The following is a 19,190-nucleotide window of genomic DNA, read 5'->3' on the forward strand; positions in this document are numbered from 1 at the left end:
TTCGATTAATGAATTGATTGAGTAAAAGATTTGACTTGGGAAGTCGTGGGTATCCCTTTGGGAACCTGTGGCTGGGTAGAAAGCTTGTCTTCTACAATTTTGAGAATTCTCTTCATCTTCTTCATCAATCCATCAAAGTACCAGCATCAACAAAGCCCGCAGACAGCCAATTTCCAAGAACTCAAGTAAGTACAGCAGCCTTCCCGCCCTTTTCCCTTTCCTGCACAACCCTAGAAGCCCCTCCCCCTTCCACCGTAGCTTCTTCCCCATGTCTTCAGTCCTAAACCTAATAGGAAAGTCACATTCCCAGCCCCAATTGAACCCTTTTCGCTTTCCTTTTGGTCGCCCTAAAGCCTAGAACAGAGTCCTAACATTATTTTACCCAAATCTGCCCTGTTTTCTGGACTTTTGAAAAACCTGCAACTCATCTTCTTCCGAGTTCTTCATGAATAAGTTGCAGAATTTTCTGAGATTTTCCATAATTCTTGGGATTCAAACTCAGCCTCTAAACCCCTGGAATAGTTTTTGAAACTTCTAAACGAGGTGTTTCAAGTTCTGGCAACCCTAGCCCCTCCTAGCCTTGACTGAAACCCTAATACCAGTCCTACCTGGTCTAGGATTTGATTTTTCTAGTCTGAATTTTAACTCCTATTTAAATTCAGATTTGGAAGTTCAATTTCAGCATACCTGGACAGTGTTAGAACCTATAAAAACCCTAGCCAAAACAACTAGAAACCCTAATCAGTGCTGGTTCTTATTAAAGAGAGTCCTAGTTTTCCACCCTAAGCCCTGGGTTACATCACTAACGTCCCACAAAGAACTGGACCTAATGAAACCTTAAGGCTGCATTTGTTTGCAAAGGTGGGGTGGGAAAAAAAAACATGTGGGTAAAGTTGGGTAAAAAAAAACATGTGGGGTGAGGGAGAAGGAAAGGAAAGGAAAGGGTTTTGTGGAAAAGTGATAGTGGTGGGTCCCACTTTTTACTTTTCCAAACTTTTCCACAAAATCCCACCAAATTTGTGGGGTTTTAAAAAGCCTTGGGGTGGGAAAGTTGGGCTGCCATCTCACCAGACAAGTTTCCTTGATTCAAGGAAGCTTGTCTCTCACTTTCCCACCCCAAGCAACCAAACAATATACACTTTTAGAAAAAGTAGGAAAAATAGAAAAAATTTGCTTTTTTCAAGAATTTTCCCACCCTACCTTTATTCCAGCAAACAAACGCAGCCTAAGTTGACTCAACTAAAAAATAGCAAACTTACCAAAATAACCCTATACTTGGGTGAATTTGCCTGGGTTGCTGGGAGGGCAGTAGGACACTGGTAAGCCCCTTGGGCCCTATATAGGTGGTCCTGGATTTAGTTTACACCAATGGGAGAGATAAGAGAGAGAAATTGTAGTTGGGGAGGGGTGGAGTGTTGCTTACTTGCTGAATTACTGCTGGAAGTTGAATGAAGTTGAAGAACAATACTCCCAAAATAGGTGCTGCAGGGTTTCCTTAAGCTTGGAAACCCTGAAGCACATCCACGACACTTCTCTGGCTGTGATTCTCTATTTCAATTTTATTAATCAATAATCTGAGTTGTCTTACAAGCAAGGACCTGAATTTATAGCCTTGAAATTCTACTTGGACTCAACAAACTTAAGGCCCAAACCAACAACGAAAGGACTTCGACTTGGGCTCAACAAACTTAAGAGTCCCAAGCTAGCAAGCAAAGGAGTTCTACTTCGACTGGAACTCTATCATCACTTGACAAATAGGACTTAAATTAATAAAACAAAAGTAGATATGTACTCTTAACAAATATTCTATACTCAACTAAACTTACATGACTTAAAATTTGGGGGTAAAATGACCAAATTACCCTATCATTTTGGCCTCCTATGAGATGCTGCAAGAAAGGCTGTTGCCCCAAGCTCTTTTGCGATCCTTCTTGGAGTTATCTTGGTTGGTTAAATAATCATATTTTTCCACTCACAGTCGACTTGTGTACTCCCACAGTTGACGGATTAAATGTAGTTGTATAAAACTTGCCACTATAAGCCAGATGGCCTCACAGCTGATTCACGATTGACCATGGAATTAATTGTGGGTTGGCGGTTGATCATAAGGCTTCCATGTTTACTGTGAGCTCTTTAGGATGCTGATGGTCGATCAGGCCAATTTGGCTTACAGTTGACTGGCACACACTCTATGGGCTTTTTTAGGGCTTCCCAAAGTAGTTTTCAAATTCCTTCATACCCCCAAGGACTGACCTAATAGACCCTTTTGCCCATTTGAGTAGTTTTATGAAAATACAAACTTGAAAATGCATACTTTTACATGTTCCACTTCCTATTCTATATGCATGGCCTTCAAGCTTGTCTTTCTTCATTCTTGAGTCTTTGGAGTGTACTGACATTTGGATAGATCCATTCCTTGGTCTTTCATGCGTTGATTCCCTTAATCTTGGTCTTTATGTGCCACTTGGACTGCTTCAGGCAATGTACGCTCTCTACTTGAGTATATCCTCTCGTATTCTTGTCAGGCTTACTTAAATCACATGAGTAGATGCTTGAACTTTTCTTATATGTGTTTGTGATCATCAAAACCTTGTGAGGGTAGTTGGGTCATCGACTCATTTCCCCAACAGGAAGGAGATGCTATGTCATTGTACCTCACTGGCAACAGTAAATACAACTTAAAATTCAATTCATGGTTCAACAAAGCAATCACAACTATATTTATATCAACATTGGTGCTGATAGTTTCAAACTCAAATTAGGATCCAGAATTAGAAACTAACTTCAAATAGACTACAACAACAATAAGCCTTGTCCCAACTAAATGGGGTCGACTACATGGATTCTTGCCTTATAATCAGTTCTATTTGAGGTCATGCTAGATACAAGGCGTAAGCTATGCATATCCTTCCTCACCACTTCTCTTAAGGTTATCTTTGGTCTACCCTTAACTCTTTTAGTTCCTTCAAGCAAGATTATATCACTTCTCTGTACAAGGGCATTTATAGGTTTCTGTTGAACATGGTCATGCCACCTCAAATGACTTTCCCAAAGCTTATCACTTATGGGAGCAACTCCCAAACAAACTCTAATATGATCATTCCTTATCGTATCCTTCCTAGCTTTGCCACTCATCCATTTTAGCATCCTCATTTCGGCTACACTGAGTTTAACTATATGATTTTTTTAACAGCCCAACACTTTGCACCGTGCATCGTAGCTAGTCAAACGACAGTCCTATATAATTTTCCTTTAAGCTTTAATCGACTACGTCGATCACACACGCACCTTTTTACTTCATCCACCCTATTTTAATTCTTTGGGAAACATCATCCTCTATATCACTTCTTTTATTTATGATTGAATCGAGGTACTAAAAAAATCACTTTGAGGAATCTTCTTATCGTCAAGTTTCACCACCTCACCATCTGCCGGATCATGACTAAAGTTACAAACTAGATATTCTGTCTTCGTTCTACTTAACTTAAAGCCTCTTGATTCCAAAGCCGCTCTCCATGATTCTAACTTGGTATTAATCCCCGCTTGAGTCTCATTTATCAACACAATAATTAGTAAAAAGCATACACCAAGGGACCTCGTCTTGGATGTCTTTGGATAATTCATCCATTACAAGTGCAAATAAATATGGGCTTAAAGTTGATCCTTGATGTAGCCCAATTGTAATTGAGAATTCATTACTTTGCCCCCCCCCCCCAACTGTTTATACAGTTGTCACTAAACCATCATACATATCCTTAATTATGTCTACATATTTACTTGCAACACTTATTTTATTTGGTACTTGCCAAATTAACGCTCTAGGAACTCTATCATAAGCTTTTTCTAGGTCAATAAATACCATATGAAGGTCTGTCCTACACTCTATATACCTTTCCATAAGTCTCCTAATTAGGTAAATAGCCTCCATTGTAGATCTTCCAGGCATAAACCCAAACTGGTTCTCCATAATTGTGGTTAAGTGTTTCAAATGGGTTTCAATTACTCTTTGCCATAATTTCATAGTATGACTCATCAGTTTGATGCCCTTACAGTTATTACAGCTTTTAATATCTCCGTTATTTTTGTAAATTAAAACCATGATGCTTCTCCTCCATTCATCTGGCGTTTTCCCTGTGCTCACAATCTTATTAAACAACTTAGTCAACCAAACTAGCTCGTGAGTTCTTAAGCTCTTCCATACTTCTATTGAGATTTTATTAGGACCTTGTGTCTTGCCTAGTTTCATCCTCCTTAGTGCTTCTTTTACTTCGGACATCGAAATTCTCTGCAAATATGTTTGAAAATTAGTGCCTTGGTGAATGGTGTAATCGTCCGAATCACAAGTGCTTGAAGCATGCTCGTTTAGTAGACTAGAGAAATAGATTTCCCATCTATTCTTAATGTCCTCATCACATACTAGTACTTTACCATCTCCATTTTTAATACATCTAACATGGTCAAGATCTCTATTCTTCCCATCCCTTATTTTAGTTATCTTATAAATAGATTTTTCCCTTCTTTTGTGCCCAACTTATTGTACAACTCTTCATACTTCTTCTCCCCTTGCTTTTCCTGCAATTTTCTTAGCTTCATTTCTAACTAACCTATACCTTTGAAGATCCTCAACATCTTTAGTTTTTGAGCAATATATCTTATAAGTACTCTTTGCAAGATTCTTTTATTATTTTCTTGTCTATGGACTGTTCTTCTGAAATTGGTGCACAAAATTTAGGGCCTTTTTGGTATCTATTCTCATTCTTAATTCTTGGTGTTTTCATTATTTTAATGTGTTTGGCATCTATTCTCAGTTGTTTTTTTTTTTTTTAATTTAAAATAATAGAAAAATCTTCAAATTTATAATAGACTTTTTGTCTATTATAGATTATGGGTAAGAATTTCATTCTCCTCATTTATGCACTAGTTCACTTAAAATTTTCAAGTTAATATGAGGGTAAAATTGTTAGTCCACATTCTTTCATGAAAGCCATGTTGTTTTTCTTCTTTTCTCACTTCTCACTCTCAAATTCTCATGTTGCTTTAGCAAGAGCGAGCTCCTCGGCTAGAGACTTCTTAAGTAGCAACCAAGGCTTCTTAAGTAGCAACCAATTAGTCATTCTAAGGTAATTTTTTTTCTTCATAAAATCTCTTGATTATTTATTATTTCACTCATGTTGATCATTTGTGTTTTGCTTTTGTTTTGTTCGTGATGGGATTTACATTAGATTGTGTTATAGAAGTTGAATGTTAGGTTTTCTGATCTCCCTCTAATTTTTTTTTCTACAGATGTTTTTTCCTCAAATCTCTTGTTCTCCCCTGTCTTCCGCTCCCTCTAATCTCCACTATTGTTTTCCCCACTCTTTTTGCGGTTATTACTAGTTACATCTGTGTGTAATTCATATCATTCTTGTCTATTTGTTAAATAGTGGGCAGTGGAAGCCTTCATCATATAATTTTTGCTTAGATTCAGAATCAAAATACCGAATACCAGTAAGCAAGATCAGATTTGATTTCCACTTGGCGGCACTGCAACTGATTCTCCTGTCCTGTTAGAAATATCCCCAGGCGTTCCCTCCTGACTGAGGATATTAATAAGCTGTGTCCTCTGTAGTCTGAACCATTTGATTCCTCAGCAAAGCCGTTTTCGAAACCAAAATTTGCTTCCTATAATTAGTTCTTTTTTGGGTGGTGTTCTGAACTTTATTCTCTGTTTCATACAAGAAATTTCATCAGGAGGTAGAGTGTTACTGATTTTCTTCAATTAGGCTCTGTCATCTAACCTTCTTTTACATGTGGACGAAGCACCTTCCGGAGACAATTTTCCCTGTTGGACTGGCCATGACCATGAACCTTTTACTAACGTGGCAATCCATCAATGGATCCCATGTTCCCAACTGCCAAGTGCTAATTGTTTGTCCTTTGAAAACACTTGTACAATCAGAATATCACGTGACTGGCCATGACAATGAATCTTTTCTGGTTAAACTGTGTAATGCATTTGTTCTATTGCATATCAGCAGTTGATTATTTTTCTCTTTACCTTCTATTGGATCTTTGATAGTAAAGTTTCAAATTCTTCAGTTTGACCTTACCTGTCATGATGCAACAAAAAGGCCTGAAAGATGATAGTTGTTGTGAATGCTTGATATAGACCAGTTTGAGCTAAAAAGATCAATGAAACAGAAGTTCTAGTTCTTTTAAGGTGGTCATGAATGAGATATGAAATGCTTTTCAACAGAATTGTACGTGGGTCAACCAAGTCTCTTCTTGTCCAGACTGGCCATGCTGTAATGCTCTTGAGACCAACTACTGGAACTTCCTACTCAGCCAAAATGTCTCCTGCAACAAATGGAACTTCCCAGTTATTATATGGTTGCAATTTTTTAGTGGGTAGGCTTCACTGATATGCATTCTGCAGTTCTTAATGAGTTGACCTCGGATGGGTTAGTGATGCCTAAGACTTCAGATGTTAGGTACTTGTGATTAAGTTTTCATTTGATTACTTGATTATCCTGAAAATCAGACAGGTAACTGTTTGACTTGAAGGTTCAGCTCCAGTTCTATGATATACAGGGCTGGTTTGTCAGTTGAAACCTAGGTTGGTAGTCTTGGGTTGGATTGTTCCATCTTGGTCAGGTTCTTGAGTTCACAAGAACCTGATATATCCTCAGCTTCTATAACCATTTAAAACTTATATTCCCCCCCCCCCCCCCCCCCAAGATGTATAGATTGCAGCCCTGTTGGCCAATAGGGGTTTATTAAGTTCTTCTGTTGGTTTATTGATAAAAAATAAGAAATTTGATGAAGAAGAATCCACTGAAATCACTAATAGAGAAGTAAGAAAACAGAGACCATTTTCAAAGTCTTCACCCAACCCAGAAGAACTCCTTGTTTTACTGTTATTTCATGGAATCAGAATTTAACCAAGCCCAACAAGGACAGTTTGGTCATAAGGATGGGGAGAGTGCATGGCCCAGCCAAAAGCATGCCATGAGCCTAATAGATTCTTAGGTGGCAACAGTCACAAGCAAGCAATAAAGTAGTGAAAGGAATAGAATTCCAAAAAAAAACCAACCACTCACTTTATGCTATTCGGAGATCTTCCACCTACCACTTTAGAATTCCAAGCTCAAGTATTCTATTATTATCAGCTAAGGTTTTTGGGGTGTTCTCTAGAGGTTTGGCTTAAAGTTGAGGCTCTTTGAACTTGTATTTGAACAAGAGGAATCCGCTCAGGTTAAGCCCCTCCCACTTACCTGTAGAACTGGTGATGTTCAGGTATGAATTCTATTTGAATACTGATTGGACTTCTCCTTATTTGATCCATCTGTGAGTCTGTGAGTCTGTGAGTCTGTGAGTCTGTGACTCTTCATGGTTATCTCGTGTTCTGTTCTTCAGTGGATGACTGCTAGTTGGGCTGTTGGGGTGTAGTTCACTCAGAGATGCCTTGTAGTGAAGGGGTCAACAGGGGATTGCAACTTTGGATAAGTTTACCTCTGCACCTTTGGTCTTCTCCCGTGCCAATGCTTCGGAGACATCGAGCTTCGATTTTGAACTCTTGAGACACGGTTGTTCATACAGATGCCTCTGTCAACAGCCATACATGTTTGCTGTCAATATAGGTTAGGTGAAAAGGTTTGAACAAGCTTGGAGTGGCTGACGTGGTACGACATTCCTTCTAGAGTTGGCAAATAACGGTGAACAGCGGATGGCCATCACAGGCATCTGCTGTTAGCATTGTGGCATAAATGGCACTGTTTCCCGTTCCGGCAAGAACATTGAAGAAATTGATAATTTGAGATTGTGAATCTCCAGTTTTGACTTGGATCTGATCTTCTAGGTGGATTAAGGCCGCTTCAGCTGCAATGCCTATTGTTTGATGCATTTTTCCTAAATTATTTAATTGTTTATATTTTGATTAATTGGGTATTTTTTGTATCAATTTTCTTATCATTTTCTAGTAATTTTTCATTTTGAATTACCAAACTTATTTTCGATTCCATAATTTATTCTTGTCACAAGTCACCAAACCATTTTTCATTTTTGACCAAAAATGAATTCATCTATTCATTTCTTTTAAACTGTCATATTAGAGAATGAGAGTTGATGCCAAAAAGAGCATTAATCTATTATTAAAGAGTCTGTTAACAAGATTTGAATGGTTACAACTTACAAATCACATTCATTGACAACAGAATGGTTCTATAAAAGAGAAATAGCAAAGTTTACTGAAAAGAAAAGAATCAACAAATCGTGTTCAATCTATGTAGTGACATGTGAATGGTTGTTTAAATAGAGCGGAGTTCCATTTCAGTTCTAGTTGAATAGGGCCTTTGGTCATAAATGTTGTATATGTGTATTTTTCTCTTCCATTCTTTGATTGATTTGGGTTTATTGAACTATTTATGCGTGTACATTGCTGCCCTCCCTTTTTTTTTTAGTTCTGTATTGTATAAATCTAATTGTTTATAACACCTACTGCACATTTTCTTCCCTTCTTAATGTGTTTGCCCATCTGTTTTACTATTCTAAGTTTTGGTCTGTTTAATACATGAGTGTATGGAAGGTTTATATTTGCCATTCCCTGAAAGCTATCTGGGGACTTGACTAAGAGTCTCTTGCCCATGGAGAAACAGAGAGGAAGTTTGGACTAGTAGCCAGCAGAGGCTTTGTGATGAGGACATCAGTGAGCAGTTCCGAGTTTACCGGCGACGCCGACGTAGAAATTATCCCACGACAGCATCTATGTGGATCGATGATGAGTTCGGAGGTTATCAGATTGCTAGGATCCTATGGTTCGATGAGAAACACTGCTCATAGGCAGTTTGTCATGTTATTTTCCCTAGTCTTAATGGGTTGGGTAGTAGTTTACTATTGAAATTAATATTTTAATTTCATGTTTGCTAGGATCCTAGAGTTTATTTTGGCCCAATTTTGAGTTATTTTGGGAATTAAATATGTAGGGTTGCGAGGAATCAATTTTTTTATTTAAACCTTGTATCAAATTCGTTTTTGGCAATCAATCAAGGAAAAAAAGAATTACAAAAGAAGCTCACACTGCACTATTTCTCTCTCTCTCTCTTTCTCTCTCTCCTAGCGGTACTAGTTCTTCCCCCTCTCTTCAGGTAAGCTTTCTCTCCTCCTTTCACCCTTGTTTCCCACTAGAAAACTTCCCCTTGCTTTCCTCTACAAAGATCTACTCTTTTTTTTTTCTCAAAAAAGACCTAGTTTCTTTCCTGGAAATCTTCTTCTTCCCAAACCCCATGGTTCTGTTTTTCTGGCAGAATAAAAAAACCTTCTTTTCTTTTCTTCCTTCTTTGTTAGTCTAGTTGTCTTTTGTTAGTCTCCTTTCCCTTCTCTTTGTTTCTTTTCTTCCTCTCACTCTCTCTTATCACCTACTGTCTTTTCTAGGATACGCCATTACTTCAAAATATTATTTTCTCCTTTCCTAGGATTTCCCACTACTTCAAAATATTTTTTATTTCTCTTATTTCTGTTCTTAGATGCTTTCTAACCCCTGTTTTGCAGCCAGGATTAGCAGGTAACATTTTCTCTCCCAAAATATTTCTCATTTATTCTTTGACAATAGTTTTATTTAAAACAAAAACTTCCCAAGACTTCTTTTACATTGTTAGTTGTTGAATTCCTTGTTAGAAATCTGATATTGACTAGGACATCTCTATTTTTCTTTAAGTTTCTTAATACCCTTGCATTCAATTTAGTGTTATGGTCCAAGATCCCCATCCCCTTGTTTCCCTATTGATTCTTGTTTAGTTGTGCTTACCAGTAAGACTAATGGTGTTTATTTCTCTACTTTAGCTGTCTTACATGCATGATTAATCAGATTTCAAGTGCTGCAAATTCCTTTCATTACTATTTGTCAAGAATAGGTGTTTAATTCTAAGAGTCTAGTAGCCCACTTTGTCGGTCCCCTAGTTTCTAGGGTTTCTCCTACATCAATTCTGGTATCAGAGCCTGGTTTAGAGTGTCAATACTGCTGGACTTTTAGGTTTCGAGTTATTAGAATTGCTAGTTTTTAGTTTAGGTGTCTTTAGGTCAAACCTGAAGTGGAAATGAATATTTCAATATGACTAGTTCATCAAGTGCCCAATTGACTCAGCTGCTCCAACAAAATGGAGAGATCTTAACGGCTATTCAAACAACTCAAGAGGAGTTAAATAACCAAAGGGCAGCACAGGCAGCCCAAGCCACCACCATTCAGGCCATAGAATGTAATATTCAGACCCTTGTAACACGACTTACAGCCATAGAGGGACAGCAAGAGCAGCATGGACATAATACTTAAGCCAATGGACCTAGGAATGAAAACTACCAAGTGGACCTCTAGAACTTGACCACCGCCTCGAGGATCTTGATAGAACTGGGGATAATTTCCAAGGTAATGGAAGAGGTAGAGGTAGAGGTAGAGGTCGTGAAGCACGTGGACATCTTGGTCCTATGCATCATGCAACCTATGAACATGACAATGCTCTTGACACCCATGATAGAGGGTTCGATATTAGGAGGATAGTCAAGGTAGAGGCCCCATCTTATGATGGCCAAATAGATGCGAGAGTCTTACTAGATTGTATTCGACAAATGGACAGGTACTTTAATTTTTATAATATGTCAGAAGAGGTTCGCTTTAGGTTTGCTAAGATTAAGCTTACCGGGGCTGCCCAAGATTTTTGGACAGAATTAGAGTACCAAGAGAACAATCTAGGACTTGAGCCAATGACCACTTGGGTTGAGATGCAAGAAAGGCTTAAAAGGGAGTTCTTACCTATCATTTATAGGCTGAACTTGTTAAATGAAATGAACACCCTAAAGCAAGGGAAATTAACTGTGACTGAGTACATGGCCAAATTCAATGAACTTAAGAGTAGAAGCCGTACTCGTGAAGATGCTGAGCTGACACTTTCTAGATTTATTACTGGACTTAACTCCGATATCCGGTCACGACTTGCACCCCACTTAGTGCGAGATGTCCCTCAAGCCTTTAGGATTGCTCTAGAACTTGAGACGTCCATAAAGACTTTTCCTCAAAAGAATAGCTTTCAGCCCGGAGAATCTAGTTTTTGAAGTTCTACCCCTAACACTACCAATTTCCAAAGACCCCCTGTTAATCCACAACACTCAATTGATAACAAGGGTAAAGGCATTTTGGGAACTCCCCCTATGAAAGCTGGCTAGCTCCAGTGTTTCAAATGCCAAGGATTTAGACATGTTGCTAGGGAATGCCCCAATAGAAACCTTTATGTTGGAGGGCAAGACCATGTGGATTTAGATTAGGATGACGATCAGGAACCTGAGTATGAAGACCATAGACCAGATAAGGACATATCTTATGAGGATCTTGATATGGTATATGGGTCTAAGCTTGGAGTTGTGCGTTGTATGGTATCACAACTCTAAGATATTGATGATTGGCGACGGACTAATATTTTTATTACCTACACTTGCCATCAAGGTAAGAACTGTCGAGTCGCCATAGATAGTGGTAGCTGCATAAATGTAATTGCTCAAAGTGCTATTTCCAGAATGGGGCTCAAACCAGAGGCTCACCTCATACCGTACAAGGTTGTGTGGGTCGATTAGTCTACTATCCCTGTAACCCTTAGGTGTTTAGTTCCCCTACATTTTGTTGGTTATGAGGATAAAGTGTGGTGTGATGTCCTAAAGATGGATGTTGCTCACATCATTCTAGGGAGACCATGGTTATATGATAGGGATGTCACTACCTATGGGAATTCTAACATATGTATCTTTGAATATAAAGGGAAAAAGATCCGATTGACCCCTAGCGCCCCAAAAGAGCTTAAGGTTATGGAGCATAAAGGCAACACCATCAAACAAACTTGCTCTAAAACACTTGGCATACTAAATCAGCAAGAATTTGAAATTGAGTGTAAAGAGTCAGGAGTTGTTTATTCTCTAGTTGCCTCGCAAAGTAATCCAGATACACATCACACATCAGACAAATTTGTTAATAGAAGTCTAGGGACTTGTTGCGTTGTCTTATAGGAGAGTACCTTACCAGTTGGGACCAGGTCCTTACCCAAGCCAAGTTTGCCTATAATAGCTCTAAGAACCGAACCACTGATCTGTCACCTTTTGAGGTTTGTCTAGGATACCAGTCCAAGGCTCCTATAGATCTTATTCCAGCTGTGTCTACCTCTAGGACTTCCCCATCAGCTGAGTCTTTTGCGCAACACATATCTGATTTACATGCAAGTATAAGACAACGAATAGCACTGGGTAATGATCAATATAAGTCCAAAGCTGATGTGCATCGACGACTGCAAGAGTTTCAAGAAGGAGATATGGTGATGGTTAGGATTAGACTGCAGTGTTTTACTATAGGTAAAGCGAGCAACCTACATGCTCGTAGTGCAAGACCATTCGAGATTCTGAAGAAAATAGGATCTAATGCCTATGTTCTTAATCTGCCAACTAACATGGGAATCAGCAATATTTTCAATGTGGAGGACCTTGTCCCCTTCCATGGCACTCCGACTACTACATCTTTCTATCCAAATGACCTTGACACCCTTCCCTGCTAGTAAGACCCCTTCACTCCCTACTACTTTAGAACCACCTTTGCCTAAATTTCATAACAGAGTTGAGATAGTTGAAGAGATCCTTGATGAGAGAGTTATAACTACAAAAAAGGGAGGTTACAGAGAATTTCTAGTTAAGTGGCGGGGACATCCTGAGATCGACAACACTTGGATCACGATGGCGGAACTACAATGACTTGACCCAGACATGCTAGAGTATTACCAGAGCCTTTATTCACCGGAGGTGAATTCTTCAAAGTCGGGAAGAGTTGATGAGGACATCAGTGAGCAGTTCCGAGTTTACCGGCGACATCGACGTAGAAATCATCCCACGACAGCATCTATGTGGATCGATGATGAGTTTGGAGGTTATCATATTGCTAGGATCCTATGGTTCGATGAGAAACACTGCTCATAGGCAGTTTGTCATGTTATTTTCCTTAGTCTTAGTGGGTTGGGTAGTAGTTTACTATTGAAATTAAATTTATTTTGGCCCAATTTTGAGTTATTTTGAGTTTGGGTTATATTTACAACTTAAGTTGGGGTTATTTTGGGAATTAAACATGTAGGGTTGTGAGAATCAATTTTTTTATTTAAACCTTGTATCAAATTCGTTTTTGGCAATCAATCAAAGAAAAAAAGAATTACAAAAGAAGCTCTCTCTCTCTTTCCTAGCGGTACTAGTTCTTCCCCCTCTCTCTAGGTAAGCTTTCTCTCCTCCTTTCACCCTTGTTTCCCACTAGAAAACTTCCCCTTGCTCTCCTCTACTAAGATCTCCTCTTTTTTTTTTTTTTTTCTCAAAAAAGACCTAGTTTCTTTCCTGGAAATCTTCTTCTTCTTCTTCCCCAAACCCCACGGTTCTGTTTTTCTGGCAGAATAAAAAGACCTTCTTTTCTTCCTTTGTTAGTCTAGTTGTCTTTTGTTAATCTCCTTTCCCTTCTCTTTGTTTCTTTTCGTCCTCTCCCTCTCTCTTATCACCTGCTATCTTTCCTAGGATACGCCATTACTTCAAAATATTATTTTCTCCTTTCCTAGGATTCCCCACTACTTCAAAATATTTTTTCTTTCTCTTATTTCTGTTCCTAGATGCTTTCTAACCCCTGTTTTGCAGCCAGGATTAGCAGGTAACATTTTCTCTCCCAAAATATTTCTCATTTATTCTTTGACAGTAGTTTTGTTTAAAACAAAAACTTCCCAACTCCTTTTACATTGTTAGTTGTTGAATTCCTCATTAGAAATTTGATATTGACTAGGACAGCTCTATTTTTCTTTAAGTTTCTTAATACCCTTGCATTCAATTTAGTGTTATGGTCCAAGATCCCCATCCCCTTGTTTCCCTATTGATTATTGTTTAGTTGTGCTTACCAGTAAGACTTATTGTGTTTATTTCTCTACTTTAGCTGTCTTACATGCATGATTAATCAAATTTCAAGTGTTGCAAATTCCTTTCTTTACTATCTTTCAAGAATAGGTGTTTAATTCTAAGAGTCTAGTAGCCCACTTTGTAGGTCCCTTAGATTCTAGGGTTTCTCCTGCATCACTTTGCCTTAGGATTAGGAGTGTGAGCTAGTGGTCACCATGATTGGGGTTACTGAGCTTGGGTAGGGGTTCAATGGCTTTCTGCAAGACGATGAGGATTATGTAAATGTAGAACAACAATGCAAAAGCAGTAAGGAGAAAAGCGATGAGAGGTGGATGGGAAGGTGATGTAAACCCAAGTTTAGGGTTTGTTAACCATGATCCTCTTAATAAGAACCAGCGCTAATTACGGTTTATAAGGCTGCTGGATATGTTATTTCAGATATGAAATTGTATAAGATTTCGAAATTCAGATTTGAAACTCAAATCCTAGGTTAACCTAGGATTCAGCTAGGGTTAGGGAAGGTATCCTGCAATTCAGAGTTGGTTATATGGTTATATCTCTGTTCTGTACTTTAGGGACTCTTTAGAGGAGGTAGGGGCTGAGGTATGAAGGTTTGAGAATTTTCTGGAGTTTAAAAATTCTGCAACTTCTCAAGGGAGAAGATGAAGTGCAGAAAGCTTCAAAACTCAAGAAAGAAGGCTGGTTTGGGCAAACTTAGATTAGGACTGTGTTCTAGGCTTAAGGGCAAACAAAAGGGAAGAAAAAAGTGTTCAACTAGGGCTGGAAATATGGGTTTCCTATTAGGGTTAGAACTGTAAACGTGGGTAAGAAGAAGAGGATGGGAGATGGCTTCTAGGGCTTAGGGAAGGGCTGGAATTTGTAGAGAACTAAAGGGGAGGGGTGTGAGGGTATTTGCGATGGGATTAGGGCTGCTGCTAAGGTCTGAAACTAAAGGGGAGGGGTTGGGATGGCTGCAGGCAGCAAGGGAAGAAGGATGGGGTTGGGGCTGGGGTTACAATTCTGAATTGTAAGAACTGCAGAATGTTCTCCGTAGAAGGCTTGAATCACAGTATTGCTGAAGCTTGAATGAGAAGTAGAAGAATTAAAATTGCAGAAACAGAAGCAATTTCCAGCTGCAGGTCACCCTCCCAGGGATCCCACGACTATACTAGTCTTATTCTTCAAAACTCAAGTCATGCGGGAAATCCAATCTGAAAATAACATACACTAGAAAGGCTATTTGTAGCCTAAAACAAAGGACTTGGACTCGAATAAAAAAAACTTGGTTGCTACGCAACCCAAACTTACTAGACTAGCACCTGAAAATTAGGACTCCTTATTAGGAAATGACTCTTTCCTAATTCACAATTCAAAGACTCTTACTAAAAGGAAACAACACTTGCGTAATCACTAAGACTCTAACTTAGAAAATAAAACCAAAATTAAAAATCAGAATTAATTATGAACTAACCCTACCAATTAGACTCAATTCGAAGGGGAAAATGACCATTTTGCCCCTTGGTCAGATTTGGCCCCCTTTTTTTGGGCCCTATTTTGGATGGGCGTGGGGCCCTTAGGCTCTTTTGGGGCTGCCTAGGGGCTGGACACATCAGAAGGAGACAGGATCTTTTGGCTCTGATACCAAATTTGTGGAGGGCCAGATAGGAGAAGTAAAGAAGTATGAGAAATCAGAGTTGCAGGGGGAGTGTGGAAGGAAAGAGTTCCTAAAAGGAAAACATAAGCACTCACAGAAGTTCCTTTATTTTTTGGGAGTAATGATACACATGCAACAACTCATGTAGGCAAAGTTGTCAGATTTCAATTTTCCATTTACGAACTCAATTTAGCTCTTCCTATCATATTACAATCCTATGGAGAAAGATTTCGTATTATGTCTTGAACCTAACAGAATAGAACAACTGAAATGAGAAACAAGCAAACTAAGTTATTATCTACAAAAAAAAAAGAAAACTACCAAATCATCCTTCTGAGTTCTGATAGGGAGACATGAAGAGAGCAATGTGAGGCTGTAGGATTGGTGGTCAGAGTAGTTTTTAGAGCTGTGGGAAGGATGGGTAGGGATGGCTCTGGCTTTTGTTGTGACCCATTTCAGTGAATTTTCTTGGTGATCAGTTGAGTTTTAATTCCTGAGTTTGGGGTTCTTATGCCAGTAGTTGTTGGTTTTGTTAAGTTTCAGTGGATTTTGTCGATTTTCCTTCAGAGATGCTGAATAGCCATAAATTGCAGTTATTGGCTTAGGTGATGGTTTTAGACCGTGCTTTCTCTACTGATTTCTTTTTTTCTACTCTCTGCACATGAGGCACATGGAAACATTTTGAGTCTGTACTGGTTTTGCTACTTGTATGCTTGGGTTTTGATTGTACCATTATTTTTTGGGACAAATATCAAATCGCTTTTTTTTTCGTCCTTTTTAAAAGGTACAGACTAAACTGGTGTGAGGTGGTATCTTTTTACATTACGTACTCTGGATTGCTGTTTCTTCTTCCTATCTGCTTCTAAGCTATTCCTTTGTTGGCATTTATCCAGGTTATGCAGCATGAACTCCAGGGTGTTTCTGAAAACCGCAATCAGTAATCCCCCTACACATAAATTGGCTTCTACTTGCTTCTCTCCAGTGCGTGCTGAGGTGACATTCCCTAGGAAAAAGAATGTACAGGCAGCTTGTAGGGAAGAGCTATGTTGCCGTGCAAAAGGTAATGTAGCTGCATGGATCATTTTATGTATTTCTTTAGCTTCAATTATCTTTAAAAAAAATCATAAATAGATCCAAAATGAATAAAATATTATTTGGTTCTTTTTTTTCTCCTCTCTCTCTCTTGCTTAAGTTGGTTGAAAGTTGAAGTACAAGAAGTCAAATTAAAGCTTCTAAAGTTAAACAGATGCACTTTGAATCATCCTAGGTGTAAATAAAAATTCATTGTGAGCATTATTCTATAGTTCGAACTCTCTCACCAAGATACTGATAATTTTCCCCTTTTTTTTCAACGTCAGGATGGCCTATCCTGCAACTTTCCACTGCATCCAGCCCCATATTTAAGGGGGATTATGGTAGCTTGTCACACACAATCCCTGTTCTACGCAGAAGTAGCATGATAAACAGATCTCGTTTGAGTCCAAGGGCAGCCAAAGATGTACCTACAAGTTTTCGCTACCCACAGATGACCAAAAAGCCTAGGTGGTGGTGGAGGACGTTGGCTTGCATCCCTTATCTCATGCCTCTCCATGAGACATGGATGTATGCAGAAACTGCTTACCATCTCCACCCTTTCTTGGAAGACTTTGAATTCCTAACTTACCCTTTTCTTGGAGCTCTTGGCCGGTTGCCTGCCTGGTTTTTGATGGCATATTTCTTTACTGCTTATCTCGGGGTGGTGAGGAGGAAAGAATGGCCACACTTCTTCAGATTCCACATTGTGATGGGGATGCTACTTGAGATCATCCTCCAGGTTGTTGGAACAGTGAGCCGTTGGTTGCCTCTTGCTTTGTACTGGGGGAAAATCGGTATGCATGTTTGGACAGCCATTGCATTTGCTTTCCTCTTTACTGTGCTTGAGTGTATTCGCTGTGCTTTGGCAGGCATGTATGCTGATGTTCCCTTCGTATGTGATGCTGCATATATCCAAATTCCATTTGATTAATCAGGGTAATGTCGATTAGATGTTGGAAAAGAAACAGAGTTTGGTGTTGTAGATGCATGTTTTACTTAAAATATTAGAGTTTTTCAAGTTCATGTTCTTCTTTGAGACTTTAAAGATCATGGTACACTCTTACTGGGTGACGGATCTTCAGTTAATGAAGTGTCATTTTTGGAATTGCCTGGATTATCATGCTCTCTTTCAATGGTAAACTATGAGTTGCTCAAAAATATGTTTTGTTAACTGTTATTTATTGCTCAGGTATAGATATTGGTCACAAGCTCATGAAGGAATTGAGAAAACCCGAGTCAAATGAGCTTGAACCATTGGATTTGTATGCTATGCTGTGTCGAGCTCTTAATGCCAAATGCACTACACTACACGATCAGGGAATTGGAGAGGATTGAATTATGAACAAAGATTTTTAGATTTCCAGCGGAGGGGTTCAATCTATAATCCAATCTAGAAACACCTGCTTTTGTTGTTGTTGTTGTCATGTTGTGAAACAGGCAATTTTTCATATATTGGGGATGTATAAGGCAAGGTTATGCCCCCGGGCCTTGAGCTTGGGATTCCAATTTAGAAACTTTGGCCTCGGATCAGGGACCGACCCCTCTTCTAAGGGTTTTCTCATTGGGCGGAAGCTGCTGTTGAAGATTCAACTAAAAGTTTACAAGCAGGAAACGAGGGTATTAATTTGGCCTCCGGATGGGAGAAAATTAATATATTGATTAAAAAGTAGATAAAAATGATCTTGAACGGGCAGCATCATATACTGTTTTAGTCTATGCTTGGTCATGTCCCTGTACCGCGTTTAAGCATCTTGATGCATCTTCTACGCGTCCATTGGTTCGGAATGGTATTTTGCCCCATGTTGGTGTGAATGTAATGAAATTCTAATGACTTAAGATGATACCTGACTCTAATTGTGAACTTGCTCTTGGTATGGTCTTAATCACAAAATAAAAAATAGTTTTTTACATGTGGATCCCTTTAGTGGATCAAAAACTAATGTTGGGTCCCCTTAGTGTAATATATTATGTGTGGGTTCTAACTAAATTAACACCGTCAGCCGTTGTTAAGTGATAAGGGAATAATTATATCGAACCGGGTCTACCCTTGGTTCAGTCATTAACTTCGGTCGAAGGCGGCTCAACCATGATCGGGTCTAGGAATCCAGTCTAGATTGGTCCGGAGTTTGAACCAAATTGTAATGTAAGGAAGAAGGAATGTTGCAGTTAAGGATAAAACGTTATCCCAAAGATTTCAGGATACATGATTGAGTTGTAAACGGCAACTGCCATTATACGAAATGGAGGATCGTGTCAAGGAAGGTAACTGCTCTCATCTCCGAAAAAGGGGTAAAACCCTAAGATCGAACGGCCATCAAAAGGAAACACAAATGAATCCAACAGTCGAGAATCAAAGGTAAAACCTATTTAAACAAGTGAGTAACACACAATGAAGGTATCTTAATCATTTCCCTCCATTCTATATTTAATTCAAACTCCGCAACTCATTAGAGCTTTGTGATCAATTCCATTATTGACTTAGCCTTCGGAGGTGGCCTCCCGACCCCATGATCGAGCCACATCTAACATTGTTTTGCAAGTC

At 38.9% G+C, this 19,190-nt stretch overlaps 1 protein-coding gene across 1 annotated transcript; it reads left to right on the forward strand.

The window, feature by feature from the left end:
- Window positions 1-5,041: 5,041 nt before the first annotated feature.
- LOC149005279 (protein TIC 20-I, chloroplastic-like) lies at window positions 5,042-18,265 on the forward strand. Its single transcript, XM_089167735.1, has 4 exons — window positions 5,042-5,120; window positions 16,468-16,634; window positions 16,933-17,442; window positions 17,838-18,265. The coding sequence occupies exons 2-4, from the start codon at window positions 16,478-16,480 to the stop codon at window positions 17,981-17,983; spliced, it is 813 nt and encodes a 270-aa protein (XP_089023861.1). The 5' UTR covers window positions 5,042-5,120; window positions 16,468-16,477; the 3' UTR covers window positions 17,984-18,265.
- The last annotated feature ends 925 nt before the right edge of the window (window positions 18,266-19,190 follow it).

Source organism: Hakea prostrata, chromosome 9 (assembly GCF_041222555.1).
Source record: "Hakea prostrata isolate BN-2017 chromosome 9, UWA_Hpros_2, whole genome shotgun sequence".
Lineage (NCBI taxonomy): Eukaryota > Viridiplantae > Streptophyta > Magnoliopsida > Proteales > Proteaceae > Hakea > Hakea prostrata.